At 41.8% G+C, this 19,831-nt stretch overlaps 1 protein-coding gene across 2 annotated transcripts in view; it reads right to left on the reverse strand.

The window, feature by feature from the left end:
• The window catches only part of VPS41 (VPS41 subunit of HOPS complex), a 187,111-nt gene extending 168,293 nt beyond the window's left edge, over positions 1 to 18,818 (reverse strand). For both annotated transcript variants that reach the window (XR_009542057.1, XM_060157337.1), the window contains exons 1-2: positions 18,774 to 18,818; positions 5,730 to 5,768 (exon numbers count right to left, since the gene is read on the reverse strand). Coding sequence is in view for 1 of the 2 variants with exons in the window: in XM_060157337.1 (XP_060013320.1) it covers positions 5,730 to 5,768; positions 18,774 to 18,794 (60 nt within the window). In the remaining variant the exon portion in view is untranslated. The remainder of the gene's footprint in view (positions 1 to 5,729; positions 5,769 to 18,773) is intronic.
• Positions 18,819 to 19,831: the final 1,013 nt, after the last annotated feature.

Genomic DNA, 19,831 nt, shown 5'->3' on the forward strand with positions numbered 1-19,831 from the left:
ATAAAATTACAGAGGTCAAGGTGAAGTTGAAGGTAGCGTAACTGAGGTGAGAAGACCAGAACTTGCAGTCAGGTTGCTGGGTTCTAATCGATTGACAAGCCAGGTGACCCTGGGCAACTTAACTAAACACTCTTACGTCTGTTTCTTCATCTGTAAAACAGAAGCGGTCATCATGGCCAAGTCATAGGGCCGATTAACACACGTAAGCACTGTTTCCTACGTTGAACGTGCTTGTTTTTGTAATGAGCCTCATTATCCAAATAGATGCCCAATACTGTGCTCATTCCACGATACCATCTTTGCTCCAAAGAGAGCGCAGAACCTTCCTCTATAAGCAGTAACTTGTAGGATTTTAAAATTAAAATCCCAGATATTAGCTTGCTCACTTGCGTGTGTGTGTGTAAAAGTTTATTGCTTGTTTCAGCCAGAACAAAGCCATTAATAAAAGGGGTCACCAGTGAAGTAAAAAGTACCACCTCTGAGGAAAAAAACCTGAATACAGAGATATCAAATTTTAGGCTTAGAATGTCTTTTGCCTTTAACTACCTAATCATGGGGTTTACTCTGTTTCCCACCATACAGAACTAGATACTTTGGTAATCTTCTTGGACCACACCACCCTGCCCCATCCAGCTCATCTCTCACATACCAGCCTATACTTCCTGTTCACTGAACTTGAGAAGTATTTCCTCTCTGCCTTCTGCTACTGCTTAGTCCAAGCCCCTATACCCCATCTCTAATGGGGGCTTCCACTGGAAACTTCCTGCCACGGGTCTCTCCGGACAGTTCATCTGTCACCAGCCCCTATCCTCACCCCTGACAATCAAGACTTTGGCTGCCTCCCCTCTGCCGCCCACCCCCGTGTCCACAGGGTCAAGTCCAAACTGCCAGGTTTGACACATTAGGAGCTTCACATCCGCACCCTAGTTTCCTTGTCTAACCTCATCTCCCCAACCTCCTCCTGCATGCCGGCCACACAGAGCTCATCACAGCTGGCTGAACGTGCATGCATTTTCATGACTTGGCCTCGGCACATACATTCCCTCCTTCCCAGAGACGTGCCCAGCCTCTCTGCCCAGACTCATCCTCCATAATAGCTCCTGAAGACTCCTAAAGAAGCCATCCCTGGCTAAGCGCCCACTCCCTCTGTATTCCCAGAGCACTCTGCTGCCACCTACACGATGGCAGCCGTCATCCCTGAAAACCGAAAACATCTTAGAGCTTCGAAACGGGAATGAAATCCTTTCGAAGACAACATATTTCTTTGTTAAGCTTTCCAAGACACCATCTAAGAAATAGTCTGGCTCACCATGTCAAGGTGGAATAAACAGTAGACTGTATATTAAAAACAAAAAATCCTAGACATGAGGGCCGGTTTAGTTATCCTTCAAATTTGCCATAATTCAGTATTAACATGAATACAAGACCCCTAACTATGCAGCTTATTAAATAACATTACTTACTATCTTGGTCGTAATCTGGTTTTGAATTTCTACTTTAAGTATAAAGAACAAGTTAACATTCTTAAAGTTTGACATCCTGACATAAACACCACTTTTGTTATTTTAATTATACTCCACACCTCAAATTCATTTCCTTTGGCTGCAGTTTTCAAGATTAGTGGACTACATAACGTATAATTTTGAGCATTCTGTGTTCTTTTCTCAAACACAGTAAAATAAGAACTTTGAAGAAAACACAGGAGGAAGCTTCACAACATTGGATTTGGCAATGATTTCTTGGATATGACACTAAGAGCACAGGAAACAAAAGTGAAAATAGATTAACTGGACTACATCAAAAGTGAAAATTTCTACATATCAAAAGATACACTCAAAAGAGTGAAAAAGTAACCTATGGAATGGGAGAAAATATATGTAATTCATATAACTGAAAAGGGATACACATAGATAAATATATATTCTCTATATATTCTTTTTTCCTTTATATAGACTACACAGATAAAGGTAAATCACTTATAACTCTACAGACCTTTACCTAGCTAGCTAGCTAGCTAGCTATCCATCTATCCGTCCTATCCACAGGTTGTTGAGTTGTATCTGTATCTATCTGATAAGGGGTTAATATCCAGGTATCTATCTGCTATCCATATCTACACCTGATAAAGGGTTAATATCCAGAATATATAAAGAACTCAACTCAACAGAAAAGCAAACAACTCGATTAGAAAATGGACAAAGGACTTGAACAGATATATCTCTGTAGATACACAAATGGCCAATGAGCATACGAAAAGATGCTTAACATCACTAATTATTAGGAAAATGCAAATCAAACCACAGTAAGATATCACCTCACACCGTCAGGATAGCTACTATCAAAAAACAAAAAGGAAAATAAGTGTTAGTGGAGAAAAGTTCCAGAAACACGCTGCCCAACAATGTGAATATCCTTAATGATACTGAACTGTATACTTCAAAATGGTTAAGATGGTACATTTTATGTTATGTATGTTTTACCACAACTAAAAATTTTTAAATTAAAAATTAACTAAAAGTTTAAAAAATAACTTCAGAATAACCTAACACTATGGTTTTCCTGTAACGTGAAAGCCCAATTTATATGAAATGCAGCATTTCGTAAAGTGATAGAAAAATAAATTGTTATATTACATGGTTAAAAACACTTGAGTATTGTTGTTCACAAAAATGGAGATCACCTGAGCATCTGAATAAACAAGAGGTATGTGTACATAAAGGAAATGCCTGCCCTGAGAAAGCTTAATTAACAGTTACAAAAGCTAAGGGGAAGAAGAGATAGAGGAAGAAAAGGAAGAATAAAGATTCTCTGGCCACCAAGTGGTGCCTCAATACCAATACAAGGTTAGCAGTAACTCCCATTTTTCATATGAGGAAACTGAAGAATACAAGGGTTGAGTGCTATGCCCAAGGTCACGCAGCAAGTATGAAGCACAGCTGAGATATGAACCTGAGGTACCATCCTGAGAAGGCACCAGGGCTGGAAGGCAAAATGACCAAAAGAGCCCAGAGTCTGGGGACTAGAATCTGAACCCATTTCTCCCATGAAACAGCTACAACCTTAGATGGTCAGGTTCCTTTTTGGGTCTCAGTTTCCTCAACGTTCACGTATCTTTTCCTTCCATTTCTTTCTTGAGTGTGGTCAACTCTTATTCCTTCACTTCCTAGTTTTTTGATTCATTTCTGTTCTGAGATTGTAAATTCCTGGTTTAAGATAGTTTTTCACATCTGCAAAGGCTTGTTTAAAGATATTCAACTCATGATGGAGTGTTATGTCGGTGTTCTCTTGGAAAATTTTTGATTCTCACCTTGTTTTTTTCCTATAGTAGTTTTACACAGATGCTACCTGCTGTTTCAGATCATTTTAGAATGTCTTAGAGTTTCCTGGACAGCATCAACAGGTGCTCCCATGGAGAGGTGAGGTATTTGGGTGTTTTACTAGGTTTCTTAGTTACACTGGTAAATGAAGGATGTTTTCTTTAATAAGTGGCATCTTTTTTTTGGTGATGGGGAGAGAAGAATAGATAAATCTCTTGACTCTATGATAGTGTTTGTTTCTGGGCACCCTGAATTTCCCTGCTTTTTCCTCTTCCCTTCACCACCAGGCCTCCAGGGGATGGCTCCCCGTTCTCTCAAGAAGCAGTCCCACCCCAATGCTGTACGGCCAGTGTTTCATGCATTTTCAAACGCCTTTCTTTAAATTTTCTGCTTTTCCAGTAAGCGGCCTGAGGTGACCTCTTTAAAAATGGTTCGCTCTCCACTTGACCCAGAAAAACCCCACAAAATCATCCAAGAGATTCAAATCTTCGTGTTCACTTTAAGAACACTCGTGAAACTGCCCAGACCATTAAGGGTACGCATATCCAAAAGCCACCAAGTATCTGAAGGATGTTACTTTACAGAAGCAATGTGTGCCAATCTGTCCTTACAATGGTGGAGTTGGTAGGTGTGCCCAGGTCAAACAGTGGGGCTGGATGCAGGGTCAGTGGCCCAAAAAGAGTGCTGTATTCTTACTGCACATGCTCAAAACTGCAGAGTCATGCTGAACTTAACGGCTTAGATGTAGATTCTCTGGTCACTGAGTACAGCCAGGTGAACAAATTCCCCGCAGTGTGGCACAGGACTTCCAGAGCTCAAGGTCGGATCAACCCATACATGAGCTCTCCCTGCCACACTGAGATGATCCTTACTGAAAAAGAACAGATTGTTCCTAAACCAGAAGAGGAGGTTGCACAGAAGAAAAAGATATCCCAGAAAAAACTGAAGAAACAAAAACCTACGGCCTGGGAATAAATGTCACTAAAAAAAATAAATGCAAATAAAAGTAAAAAAAAAAAAAAATTTCCAGCACAGTCGCTGCTCAGATCCACCCGTCTCAGACCTGTTCTCACAACCTCCCCACTCAGGATGGGGCATGCTTTATGATTTCCCTCTGTTTTCTGCCACCGCTGGGGCTCAGCTACTCTCCCCTCATTCCCATCCATCTGACCCTCAGCTCCAGTCAATCCAGAGCTTAGAGTACTCCCTGTTTCCTAACTATGCTGGAGACAGGGGTTATGCGTGCTTTTGTTTGCTTTCCTTCTGGATCCGTTTAGCATCTGAAGGATGTGGGGAAAGATTTAGTTGTAGGTGGCTGCCAACATTTTCCTTATCTCTGAAATAAAATTCCTGGACAGGGCTCTGACACTGCAGGATTCTGAACCAGTGATTCTGAGAACATGGGCTTCTCAGTTAAGTAGAACTTTCCAAAAATAAAAATGGTGCTGGTCTGAAATGCTTTCAATGCTTCATTAAAAATTCACAACTATTATATCCTATCTATAAGCAAATTCAGTAACACCTTACCAGGAGCTTTGAAGAGAGTATCAGAGATCCTTAGTAATGAAAATGTGAGGAACCACAACTCTATAGCCAAACTACAAATGCATGATGGCATGATATGTAAGATATTCTCTAGAAGAATATGTATGTCCCCCTTTCCCCGCCAAAAGCAAAAAAGATAATAATTATAACATCAATCCAAATGGAATAGATTATATTAAATATCACATTGGTGTGGATTTCCAAAAGGTTATCATAAATACTTTTATATTGCTGAGTCAAAGGAAAAAAGTAATTATTGTTATTAGTCCATCTATAAAACTAATAAACTAATGAATCAGTGTTATGCTTAAACTTATTTTTTATGCATAGCCTTGAGAAATTTTTTTAAAGCCCTCCTTTATATATTACTCTTTTCTCCTTAAATTCAATCGTTAACACAACTTAGCTCCCCAACAGCTTTTAAGGTAGTTACTTCCCTTTTTATTTTGTGAAATAAATGAGCATTTCAATGATTCAGAAACTATACCAATGAGCACGCCATATTCATTAAAAGAAAAAAGAAAGAATAAGTAGTGCAGACCCGACAGTGGCTATTTTCAAAAATGGTTTTTAAGTGTCAAGATTGGTTTGTAAAACTTTGCATCAATTTCACCACTGCCAACATGCTTCAGGTTAAAATACTGTTCAAATTGAGGAGAAAACTTTGTGTTCCTTTTCCTGTTTATTTTCCAAGCCAATCCATTTAATAGTTTTAAAGATGACCGGCATGTCCTTCCCCAAGGTTTAATCACCTATGGCCCTACTTTACCACGCCAAGTTCCGGGGAATGTTGCATTTAGCAAGGCATGACCAGCGCAAGATGCTGGCTTACCTAGAAATTCCCAGGTTCCTGAATCCCCACCTTACCTCAGACTCATCTGTAGATTCTTCAAGAGACCCCATTTCCTACAAAGCAGAGAGCGGGGAAAACGGTCAGAACATGTGACAAAAGGAGAAAAAATATTTTCAAGGAACAAGAGTCATCATGTCCCCACCACCAATACCCACGTGCCCTTTTTTGGAGGTCATTTGCAACTCCAGTTTAAAGAACTCCACATGGTCCGACTCTCGCAGGCCTCCTACAAACACCTTCTTCATACCCCACAGGGTACCCTGAGATGGTCGCTCTGGGGCCACATGGATCCACCGCTCCCAGTGACCTCCCTTGACTGGTCAGCAGGTTAACAAATGACCCCAGGAATTCCCCATGGGAGGACCCAGAAGGCTTTTCCTTCGCTAAAGATGGAAATCAGTCTGGCAAAGCAGCCTTACTGATCTCAGAAGAGGCAACCGCCATCTCAACTTATCTATAAGCCAACTTTTATATGGCAAAGCTCTTGTGCTATTAATTACTATGCTATGAATCTGGCTGAGTCAAAATGATTGTCTTGCTTAACAGCTTTTACAACAGAATTCCCCTAGCGTGGTACCGATCAGACGCTGTGCAAACAAGCTGTATAATTTACATCCACTCTTTAAACCATTAACTGGAAGACAAATTCTGCCATTCAACACAGTTTCCCTCTTGCTAGACGATGAATCTGGCTGCTCTGGAGAAAACAAAGCAAAAAGGGAAAAAAAAAATGGACTTGATTCCGCTAATCTCTCACCTGTCCACTCAAAGGGAAACTGCTGATGCCACGCATCCGCAAAGAGGTCAGCAAAATGAAGATTTACTTAACGTGCTTATAGATATCAATAGCAATAAAAGGTTACAACTAATATGCTGACACTGAACATGAGCATTTCGCAACCAACCACGAGATTAAAGAAAAAACAGAACCAAAAAAATGGGGCGAGGACATTTTAGATACATCAAGACAAAACAAATAAACATTTTAAAGAAAGTTGGATGCATATATTACTCAGTGCAAACTGGACTGCGGGATAAACACAAATCGGGCATTTGAAAATATTTTAATTTCATTCATTGAAAATCAGTAAGAACCTAGCAGGTGGCAGGCTGCCTCCAGAAGAGCCTAGTGGACAATATAGTCCCTGCTCTCAAAGTTCACCTGTGAAACAGGGATGAACGTTAGGTGTACTTAAGAGTTTGATTGCAGTTCTATCATTAACCATGATGAATATCAGAATCTCCTCTGTATCCCAGGGCAGCCTGTTTTGGTTTCATGGTAATCTAAATATTAGAAAGCCCTTATTAATTTGGAGCTACAATCTCTCCACAGTAATTTTTGTTCTTCGCCCTAATATGACACATAAAACACCCACTTCTTCTACTGCTTGCCAGTTCCCCAGACACTTAATGAAACGTATCAGGCTGACCCTTCTAAATTGTTTCTCCCTCCGCTAACCTTCCCCAGTTACTGGTTTTACGGCATCTGCCATCCTGATCCTTCTGGTTTTTTTTGTTGCTTTGTTTATTGCTTTACAATGGTGTGTTAGTTTCTGCTTTATAACAAACTGAATCAGTTATACATATACATATGTCCCATCTCTTCCCTCTTGCGTCTCCCTCCCTCCCACCCTCCCTATCCCACCCCTCCAGGCAGTGACAAAGCACGGAGCTGATCTCCCTGTGCTATGCGCTGCTTCCCACTAGCTTCTACCTTACGTTTCGTAGTGTATATATGTCCATGCCTCTCTCTCGCTTTGTCACAGCTTACACTTCCCCCTCCCCATATCCTCAAGTCCATTCTCTACTAGGTCTGTGTCTTTATTCCTGTCTTACCCCTAGGTTCTTCATGACATTTTTTTTTCTTAAATTCCACATATATATGTGTTAGCCTACGGTATTTGTCTTTCTCTTTCTGACTTACTTCACTCTGTATGACAGACTCTAGGTCTATCCACCTCACTACAAATAGCTCAATTTCGTGTCTTTTTATGGCTGAGTAATATTCCACTGTATATATGTGCCACATCTTCTTTATCCATTCATCCGATGATGGACACTTAGGTTTTTTCCATCTCCGGGCTATTGTAAATAGAGTTGTAATGAACATTTTGGTACATGACTCTTTTTGAATTATGATTTTCTCAGGGTATATATATGCCCAGTAGTGGGATTGCTGGGTCATATGGTAGTTCTATTTGTAGTTTTGTAAGGAACCTCCATACTGTTCTCCATAGTGGCTGTACCAATTCACATTCCCACCAACAGTGCAAGAGTGTTCCCTTTCTCCACACCCTCTCCAGCATTTATTGTTTCTAGATTTTTTGATGATGGCCATTCTGACTGGTGTGAGATGATATCTCATTGTAGTTTTGATTTGCATTTCTGTAATGATTAGTGATGTTGAGCATTCTTTCATGTGTTTGTTGGCAGTCTGTATATCTTCTTTGGAGAAAAGTCTATTTAGGTCTTCTGCCCATTTTTGGATTGGGTTGTTTGCTTTTTTGTTATTGAGCTGCATGAGCTGCTTGTAAATTTTGGAGATTAATCCTTTCTCAGTTGTTTCATTTGCAAATATTTTCTCCCATTCTGAGGGTTGTCTTTTGGTCTTGTTTATGGTTTCCTTTGCTGTGCAAAAGCTTTGAAGTTTCATTAGGTCCCATTTGTTTATTTTTGTTTTTATTTCCATTTCTCTAGGAGGTGGGTCAAAAAGGATCTTGCTGTGATTTATGTCATAGAGTATTCTGCCTATGTTTTCCTCTAAGAGTTTGATAGTGTCTGGCCTTACATTTAGGTCTTTAATGCATTTTGAGCTTATTTTTGTGTATGGTGTTAGGGAGTGATCTAATCTCACACTTCTACATGTACCTGTCCAGTTTTCCCAGCACCACTTATTGCAGAGGCTGGTCACTATTCTGATGTCTTTACTCAACATCTATAATACGTTGCTCCTGATGCTAAATGTTTTACATGTAGCATCTTGAAATTTCCTAATGCCCTCGGAGGTAAAATGCAGAGGCTTAGAGGTTGAACTTAAATGGCTTCTACCATCCCTGACAGTGCCTGCACATTAAGTTATTAGCATTAGCTAAACAAGTCTTTGACAACTGTGCCAATAAGCCACAGCGAGATTATTTCCCACCTCTAGAACTCTCAAAGAACACTTGACTACTCTTTTCAAAAAACTACATTAAACCCAAGGAAAAATTTTTTCCTAATTTGAGATCCATTCAAATATGCACATGGCGTATAAGGGCAAACGTCTCACTTACATGCGTCACTAAAACAAAAATGGGCCCCCAACCAGGAATTTCAATCCAAAGACTCAAAATCAAATTACCTTCTGTTCCCACTGGAAAGCATGCAGTGGTGGAATCGGATACCTCAAGGCATGGAAATCTCAGAAATCTGAGTCCTCCAAGAAAACCAGGCTCTCGGAGGAGCCTCCTGTGGCTACTGGTTTTCAAGAGAACCTTTATTCCAGGACACTCTCAGACTTACCCTCAGCGCCAGTCTGAACCTCCCAGACCTAGCTGTGGCCTCAAAAAAATGACCCTTCTTTCCACAGCGCTACCAAAGCCATGCTTGAGTGCCTTCAGGAACTGGCCTGGTCTGTTACTTCGTAGCTTCGTTTATTCATCAAGCCCCCCTCCTTAATGCTCCAGAGACAGAGGCAACAGGGAGACGTGAAGTGAATGTCCCCAGCAAGGGATTCCAGAAGCAAGGCTGAACCTCGAGAAAGTCAATGATTTTCAAACATTTTTTTTTAACTTCACATTCTCTCTTTCAAAGACTCTACCTTCAAATCAGAAAAGCGTAAGTTACAAAATTGTGCTAGTTTCAAAAACGGAACTACCATACGACCCAGCAGTCCCACTACTGGGCATATACCCTGAGAAAACCATAATTCAAAAAGAGTCATGTACCACAATGTTCACTGCAGCTCTATTTACAATAGCCAGGACATGGAAGCAACCTAAGTGTCCATCGACAGATGAATGGATAAAGAAGATGTGGCACATATATATGATGGAATATTACTCAGCCATAAAAAGAAACGAAATTGAGTTATTTGTAGTGAGGTGGATGGACCTAGAGTCTGTCATACAGAGTGAAGTAAGTCAGAAAGAGAAAAACAAATACCATATGTTAACACATATATATGGAATCTTAAAAAAATGGTTCTGAAGCACCTAGGGGCAGGACAGGAATAAAGACGCAGATGTAGAGAATGGACTTGAGGACACGCGGAGGGGTAAGGGTAAGCTGGGACGAAGTGAGAGAGTGGCATGGACATATATACACTACAAAATGTAAAATAGATAGCTAGTGGGAAGCAGCTGCATAGCACAGGGAGATCAGCTCGGTGCTTTGTGACCACCTAGAGGGGTGGGATAGGGAGGGTGGGAGGGAGACGCAAGAGGGAGGGGATATGGGGATATGTGTATACGTATAGCTGATTCACTTTGTTATACAACAGAAAATAACATACCACTGTAAAGCAATTATACTCCAATAAAGACGTTAAAAAAAAATTTGCTAGTTTCTAAGATAAACAGGCCAGACACAAAAAGACACCTACTGCAGGATTCCACTTAATATGAAACAGAAAGATGAACAGAGGTTAGCTAGTGCGGGGGGCTAGGGGAATGAGAGTTACTGTTTAATGGGTACAGTTCCAGTTTGTGATGATGAAAAGTTCCAGAGATGGATGGTGGTGACGGTTGCACAAACATGAATGTACTTAATGGCACTGAATCACAACACTTAAAAATGGTTCAGATGATAAATATGTTATGTGCGTTTTACTGTAATAAGAAAAAAGTTGTGCTGCTCTGCTTGAAGAAAAATGAAGGGCTGGAAAGTACCCAGTGATACAAATGTACAGCTGGACAAATCCTGGGCAACAGGCTGAAAGCTAAACTGAAAGCTAAATTGTTCCACTTTATCCTTCTTTTGCAAACCAACCCCTTAAACTTAATCATCTGCCCAAACAGCTTTAACGAACCATCTCGGTGCCTTGACCTGTGACCTCTTGAATCTATTCATCAACCAGCATCAGGATCATCTTCCCAGAACACACAGCACCCTGGTCACAACCCTCCTCAAGGAACCCTCGGGGGTCAGGAGATTTCAGATTCCCCAGCAAGGTCGTCAAAGCCCAGCCCAGTGTGGCACCCAGGGCACTTTTAGCCTCACTCCCCACTCTCTGCACAAACCCACAGCCCTCCAGCCACACCGGGTGACTTCTCACTCAGAGATCCCATGGTCACATCTCTCTGTCATTGGTGGCAGAAGAGCAACTTGCAGTCTGGATGTGGCCAGTAGGTGTTTTGTTTGGCCTGTCTAGTGTTTTTAAGACTTTCCCATACAAATCTGTATTTCTGACTTCCTAAACTCAGACTATACCTGAAATCCGTATTTCCATATAACAGCAGTTGAAGCTGAGCAGCTACGGCCCCAGAGACAGAATGCACCTCACCACCAACATCCCCAACTTCCCTGCACCAGAAAATCCCCCTCACTTCCACTGCCACCCGGCGCCTTAAGCTTGGGATGCTTGCGCGGAGCCTCCTGAAGTGGTTCCTTCAGCTTAGAAGGCCCTTGGCCCGACTCTGCACTCACCCTAGCGGTCCTCAAACTCCCAGCATGCTCTACAGGGAAGCTCTCAGGGGGTACCTCTGGGAGGTGGTGGCAGTCAGGCTGAGGTCTTGCTTTAACAATAGAGCTTAGATTTTATGTCTTCAATTTTCATGTTGCCCATCTGAGGCTAAAAAAAAAGATTGAAACTCACTGGCTGTTTCTAAATCCTAAACTTTCTTCATGGCCCAACTTAGGTCTCACCTCATTCACAGAATTGTCTCCAGTCAGTCCAGGCCACAAGGTCCAGACCCGGCCTCCAATAGCCTCTCTTCCTTCTATACCCATCAGCTTGCACCTAATATTAATTGCCTGGTCCTAGGAGTTAATCCTTTTTAATTCGCTGTGGATGAACCCAAAGGCTTTTGCCTATCTCCAACTACCCTACCCAAAGGAACTGGTCAATACCCGTTTGCCGATGATGATGAGAAGAAACAAGCTGCTGTGGAGAGGGTGTGGAGAAAAGGGGACCCTCCTACACGCTGGTGGGAATGTAAATTGGTGCAGTCACTGTGGAGAACAGTACGGAGGTTCCTCAAAAAAACTAAAAATAGAGTTGCGCTATGATCAAGCAATCCCACTCCTGGACATATATCCAGAAAAGATGAAAACTATAATCTGAAAAGATACACGCACCCCAATGTTCATAGCAGCACCATTTACAACAGCCAATGTCCATCAACAGATGAATGGATAAAGAAGATGTGGTACATATATACAGTGGAATACTACTCAGCCATAAAAAAGAATGAAATGCCATTTGCAGCAACATGGATGGACCTAGAGATTGTCACACTAAGCGAAGTAAGTCAGACAAATATCATATGATATCACTTATATGTAGAATCTTAAAAAATGATACAAATGAATTTACCTAGGAAATAGAAACAGACTCACAGACATAGAAAATAGACTTGCGGTTGCCAAGGGAGTAGGGGGTAGGGATTGACCGGGAGTTTGGGGTGTGCAGTTGCAAACTATTATATAGAGAATGGATAAACAAGGTCCTACTGTATAGCACAGGAAACTATATTCAGTATCCTATAATAAACCATAATGGAAAAGAATATGAAAAAGAATATATATATGTATAACTGAATCACTCTGCTGTACAGCAGAAATTAACACAACATTGTAAATCAACTATCCTTCAGTAGAATAAATTTTAAAAAAGAAATTAGCTGCTGATCCAAAGCAGTAACATTGTACCTCCGCTGTATATTCCTTTTCCATTTATGAGCAATACCAAGTGCATTTTCTCCAGGCAAATGCTTGAATTATTAGCTCGTGGCTACAGGACAGTTACAGAAGGGGAACCGAAGGGTGGCAGCACAAACAAGGATAGAGCAATCCAAACACAACGTTAACAACCTGGCAGCAGCCCCAGGAAGGAGCTAGTTGGGCTCTCAGAAGACCCCTCCAATAAGGGCTTTCAACCCACCCCCGACCCCTAATCCTACAATCAGGGCCCCGTGACAGCGGCCCGGGAGAAGACTCAGCACAGCCAGCCTCAGAGGCCAGGAGGGGTTAAGAAGATGGTCAACCCAGGAGGAGAAAGAGAAGCTGGGACCTCCCAGGTTGCGAAGTCCTCACACACTGTTTGTAGAGGGCAACGAAGAGAATCTGGGGGAGAAATGGGAGGCTGGAGCCTGAGGAAAGCCAGCTATAAACTTTGCAGGATGAAGAAAAAGAGCAGAGACCAGGCCCCAGGAAAGCAGACTAGGCTGGAGACGGACGTGAAACACACAACACTTACTACCACCTTCTTTTCCTTCCCAACAACTGTGTGCCACAGCTGAGCCTGATGGAGGAGTGTTTCCAACGTTTCACAAAGGCACAGCACGGGAAAGAAGAAATATTTTGTGTGAGATGTATTTGATATCCCTGTGCACAGAGCCTCCATTACAGAAAGCTTTTGGGTCCCCAAGGACTAGACTGGTTGAGTAGGAAAGATGAAAGGGTACCCAGGGAGCTGGCAGAAGCCGGGAGACTCAGGTTACCAAACTTTTCAACCAATTAGGCTCAACTACTATACTTATCCTGCAAATGAAGAAAAGCCTTGAGGTCTGCCCCAGCCCCAAATCTGACTTTGCATCAGAACCATCTAAACGCAGTAGGGAGAACTGGCTAATATCTGCTAATCCACTCCATCATTTTTTTTCTTTTCCATTATGGTTTATTACAGGATATTGAATATAGTTCCCTGTGCTATACCGTAGGACCTTGCTGTTTATCCATTCTATATATAATAGTTTGCACCTGCTAATCCCAAACTCCCAATCCAACCCTCCCTCCCCCTCCTCCCCCTTGGCAACCACAAGCCTGTTCTCTGAGTCTGTTTGTTTCGTAGACAAGTTCATTTGCGTCACATTTTAGATTCCACATATAAGTGATATCATATGGTGTTTGTCTTTCTCTTTCTGACTTCTTAGTATCCACTTCATCTTCAGTAGGTATAAATAAGAGCCCAGAATCACAAGGATTTGGTTAAAAACAAAAACAAAAACACCAACAAACAAGAAAGGGGAAAAAAACCACTAAGGAGGACAAAGTTTCTAGAAGAAACAAAGGCAACTGTGACTGAGTAGCCATGAATGGGAAGCTGCATGAAACACAGAAGCCCCTGATCTGATGAATGCTCCCTCCCCGAGGTGGTAATGCGGGAGCCCAGGAGGCTACCAGTAATCAGCTAATGACAGCAGCCTCCAGCCAAACAACCCAGAGGAAGATGGGAGAAGAAACTCACAAGGTAATAGGCACACCCAGCTGAGCTAATTGGTGACTATACTTGTTAGATGACGGTAAAGAGTGGGCGCTCTAAAGATTTCTCTGATCCTGTGCTTTTGCAACTTCTTGTTCGGGGCTGTTTTTCCTTTAGTTATTTATTAGTAAAGTTGCTTTTAAATGACCTATCTTGGCCAAACTATATGAAAAGAGAATTGTGCACACCTAAGCCAAACCCAAGTTTGGGTTATAAATCAGTGTCCTATTTACAAACCAACCACTTCAACCTAGCACTTTAACATACTTTATCTCAGTTCATACTCACAAGAGTCCCAGAGAGTAAAATCCCCAAGCTACAGGCAAGAAAACTGCGACACTCAAATATTTGTCAACTTGGTTTTTATTTTATACACGGGGCACAATCACATGAGGGTATAACTACTCATGAATGTACTATCTGATAATCCTTAAATGCTCTACAATACAGATAGAATGTTCCTCACTTCCAAAATGTAGCGGGAAATTCAAAGCAGAAACTCTCCTATCTGGTCAAAGAATAGATGGTCTGAGTGACCAAATATTTTTGTTTTTTTTGCGGTACACGGGCCTCTCACTGCTGTGGCCTCTCCCATTGCGGAGCACAGGCTCCGGACGCGCAGGCTCAGCGGCCATGGCTCACGGGCCCAGCCGCTCCGCGGCATGTGGGATCTTCCCGGACCAGGGCATGAACCCGCGTCCCCTGCACCGGCAGGCAGACTCTCAACCACTGCGCCACCAGGGAAGCCCTGACCAAGTATTTTAATGGACCAGGTTCTCTGCTGGTTGGTACGAAAGACGAAAGGGTACCCAGGGAGCTGGCAGAGTAAGCAATGTAGGAAATGTAATCTACAATTCATGTGAATTAATAACTTTCAAAAGTTTCAAGTAAGATAAAACAATTTAACACAAATTCTACTGAACCTAAATTAACAATTTGACGTTTTCAATTCAGAAGGCTATTCTCCCCCTAATAAATCCATTTAAACATTTTATTAAGCACCTAGTACCTGGAAAGCAGTAGCCCTGTGAGAGATACAGACATGAGTAAGCTCTGTGCTGATTCTTGAGGACTCAGCAATCTACAGGAGAGATAAGACAAATACACGAACAACCAGACTTCAGGCAGAATGCTGTTCAGAAGCAAGGCATGGACAAATAGTGTTGGGCATCTGTGATTTCGAAGGTCAACTATAAGTCATTTGGGAGCTAGGTAAAACAGTTGGTTAGAAGATTTCCCGGCACAATGCAGGGTATTAGTGCTTTCTGTGAGCTATAATATATATGTCACTATTTTTACTAACTACCTTAACCATACTCAGCATAAACAAGGATTTCCCAATGACTTTTAAAAAAAAAAGGTCATTCATATACAAAAAGTGATTTTTTTTTCTAACTTTTTTTTTGGTTGCGCCTTGTGGCTTGCAGGATCTTAGTTCCCCGACCAGGGATCGAACTCCTGCCCCCTACACTGGAAGCGAGGAGTCCTAACCACTGGACTGCCGGGGAATTCCCCAAAAAGCGATCTTTAGTTTGGGAGTCTGTGGACTGTGTTATAGTAACTCAGTTCAGATCTCACTCTTTTGGTTCTTCCTAAAATTAAGGTGGGTGAAAGGTCCATCACCAAAAATACAATGCTCAGAAAAGTTAAGAGGAGAGGTTGAGTTTTGTCTTGCACATCTTGGAGGACTGTTTCCATTTACAGTACATGGCGCTAAGGAAAAAAAAGCTTCCTTTACCCTCACCTGTTTGTCATAGTTAATTTGAACACACATCTTGATTCTTAAAGCATTCAGGAGACGTGAGGAGAATTATGTCAAGATTGTCTAAAAGGTTCAAAGCAGCAGAACAGAACAATTAGCAAATTTATTTAACACCACTTTTGGGCTCTTTTAGCCTTCCAAAAACTATGTAATAAAGGCCTCCTATCTTGGTCAGATTTCAATGGCTTCCTATGTGAAATGCAAAATACACAAATCAAGCAGACTGGGCAAAGTCTAACCATTTTTAATCTATAAAGGCCCAATAATACAGGTTCACTTATCTGGCAGCTAGATAAATAATTTAAAAAAATAAACAGAACAACAATTTGTGGATGTTAGGTTCTTTCCGCTGTTGTCTTTTTCAGAACATTCTTTCTGAGAATGACACGGATACCACTGGGGGAACAAATGCCTTCTCTAACCATATACTGGCTGTTAGAGCATCACAGGTGAAATAATGACTTGAAGGAAATGTATTAAGGTGATAAGGGCTAATTCTATTTCACAAAGTAAAAAGTGATTTAGAATAGGTTCTTAAGTAGTTTTAAAAAGGCAGAGTATGCCAGTGAAAAATCGTGAGCTTTGGAGACACGACTAGAGATGTTTTAGACACAAGCCTCGGCGAGTTACTTAAGTTGACAGAACTGCAATTTGTTTATCTGTAAAATTCAATCATCTAACATACTGAGAGCCAAGCACTTTTCCAGGTGTCAGGCATACAACGTGAACAAATCCTTGCCATCATGGAGCTTACAGTCTTATGGAGAGAATATACAGAGTATACCAAAAAAAAAAGCTATTTAAGAACACAGTATGTCAGATGGTCACGAGCGTTAAGGAGAAAATTACACAAGGAGGTTTCAAAGAATGGTCATGGAAGGTCTCATGCAAAAAGATAACACTTGGACAGACACAGGAAGGAAGCGACAGAAAGAGCCCTGTTAATATCTGGGGCCAAACAAAGGGAGTGGCATGAGCCAAGGCCCTGAGGCAGGTCCATGCCTAGCTTGTTGAAGGAAGAGTAAGGAAGCCAGGATAGCTGATGCACAGTGATAGAAGGGGAAGAGAATAGCGGAAAATGAGGTCTGAGGACAAGGACAGAGAGCAATTGGGACAAGGTGCTATTGGGCAACTAGACCATTCTAAGGACTCTGGCTTTTTTTCAGAACGCAATAGGAGACCACTGGAAGGTTTGGAACATAAGAGATGCCTGATCTGACTTATATATCAGAATAAAATTTACCAACAGAATTCTTTTGTGAGGACCAAATGCAATGTGAGAGGGTTCTTTAAACTGGAAAGTCCTGTAAAAATGCAAAGCATTCTTATTATATCATTAACTTTCTAAGTGTCTTTTTACATCAGACAGCTTTGCCAAACTCCTGCACAAAACAGCAGTAAATTCTAAGAACTCTCTCCGTTCCTACTACACTATATCTAAGAATGTAGGAGCTTGGTTTCTTGCTTTTAAATCAAACCACCAAAAAATTTTATTTCAACAAGAGAGATGAACAGTGTGAAAACCAATCTCACGACTATCATCAAACTCAGCTGTGAGTCATGAAATTACATGAGCATTTCCCTTTGAACTGCTTGAAATGGAAAAGGAGGCTCCAGGGGTAGGCAGAAGACTCTTCTGTTAACACACTGACGGTCCGAATTTAATTTCTATCTCAGCAAATTTCTTATTTATTGGGATATATCAAATGTACACAGGGCAAAGTTTCATTATGTAAGTGAAGTATGTTGGAAATGGTACAAAGCAGATTATTAAACTAAAAAAATTTCTCTTATACTAAACAGCTCATCATCAAGTCTGTTTAGAAGCAACTATGGAAACTGACCGCCTTGTTAATTTACAAGGAAAAACAGTGCCAAGCTGAAATGACACTGGAAATGGAAATTTAAGGTACTTCCCCAAATTCGGGTCTTTGTTTGCTTTTTTTCTTTTGTTTTTGGCCTTTTGATGTAACTTTGTCATTTCAACTAATGTCTGGCTACCACTACTGCCTATATGAAAATAACTCTATTGCCATCACTAACTTTTCCCTAAACTCCACTGTCACATTGCCAGGTGTCGAGTGGACATTGCCATCTGATGTCTTACCAGCAACAAATAATCCCACATAACTTTTACTGAGCCCAACTTTTCCCAAGCACTTTAAATCTGTGTTAAATCCACTCCATCTTAAAACCACCCTTCGAGGGCAGTACTATTACTATCTCTATCTCATGGTTAAAGTTAAATGACTAGCCCAAAGTCACATTTTAAGAATGAGAACCAGCAATGGAGCCTAAGACATTTTTGCTCCCGGACTGATAAGATACACTTAACTACTGCCTGATGCAACACTGACTTACATGTGTAACTAAATGAAATTGATCCGAAACAAAACTCATCGGATGCAACAGTGACTCAGCTTTGTACCTAAATGAAATAGTCAATAGATCCGAAACAAAACTCATCCCGTCTACGCTCTCCTAGTCCACCAGCGTATCACCTCTTACCGTCCTATTTCGAGAGGAACTTAAATTTCAGCCACCTGACCTCAAAACTCAAATCATGTGTGATGCCTCCCACGGGCAGCCAGACCCTTGGAGAGCCCGACCTGCCTTCAAGCCAAAATTTCACGGGGCACAGGCCACAAGAGCAGCGCCGAAGGAAGGGCCGCCCCGCAAACGCCGGGGGTGTGTCGGGGCGCTGTCTCTGCGTGACGTCCAGGAGCCGACATCCCACCCGCCTCTCCGCTCCCCGAAACGGACTTTGCCGTCTCCCCGCCCCACGTGGGCCTGCCTCGTCCCGCAGGAGCCCCGCACCTCCGCACGCTCCACTGCACGCCTCCGATCGCCTCACCCTCGCCTCCCCTTCCCCTTCCTAGCAGTTGCAGCCTTTACCTGCTCCTCCGCTTCCGCCATGACCGAGCAGGGGAGTCACATGACACACCCGGAAATGAGAGAAAACAAGAGCCTGGGGCCCGGCGCCTGCTGGGAAATGTAGTTTTAGCATCGTCTGAGTCGGGAAATGTATTCTAGCTGATGAACCTACTGGGCCTCGTTTCGGCTTCCAACTCCCCAAGCTCAATGGAATTGTGCTTTGGAGAATCCAAACATAACCATCGTTAATGCTATGATTTATTTTATTGTTGGTCTTATCGTTTCCGTGGTTACCATAGTATTTATTTATACTTAGTGTATATCATGTCCTGGATTTATAGCTTTGCGTGAAATATCTCATTTAAGTCTCCCAGCAAACCTTACTGTTATTCCCATTTACAGAGGGGAACATCTTGGCTCAGAGGTCACACAGTTAGTCAAGGACAGAACTAGGATTCGAATTTGGCTTTGTCTGATGCCAAAGACTCTGTGATTACCAAATCCAGCTTAGTCTAAAAGTGTTTTTTGCTTTTTTTTTAAGTATATTAAGTAAATATAAAACAGTCTTTTAAATAGAGAACCAGAGACAATTTATCCTCCAAAAAGATGTAGCTCCTACTGTTTGCTTCTACTTTAAGTCAGCTTTCTCTTCTGGCACCTGGACATTGAAATTTTAAAAAACCTCTATGTTTAATTATTCGTTTAAATTTTTGTTGAGTATATTCTATGGGTAAATATTCAAGATAGAATACAAATCTGTCCTTGGTAAAGTCTGTAAAACCACTGTATTACTTTCATCCTTCAGAATGAATGATCCCCTCTCCATGTTTCTGGGCATTATGAACTCTCCTTCCTAAACCTCAGAATCTGCAGTATCCTGTTCAAAGATGGGCATTTACTTCTTTCCACTCATTTCCAGTAGATACAAACTACCAGAGGGCATCTCAAATGGCAGCAAGTGGTAGGTGCCCAGTGCCTTATTGACCCCCTGTGCTGCATGGACTCTGACCTAGTAGGAAGTCATGGACTCAACACTGCGCCTCCCAGGTCTCTAGCTGTAACCTGCTCGACCCACCAAT

This window comes from Lagenorhynchus albirostris, chromosome 8 (assembly GCF_949774975.1).
Source record: "Lagenorhynchus albirostris chromosome 8, mLagAlb1.1, whole genome shotgun sequence".
In the NCBI taxonomy this organism is placed as follows: Eukaryota; Metazoa; Chordata; class Mammalia; order Artiodactyla; family Delphinidae; genus Lagenorhynchus; species Lagenorhynchus albirostris.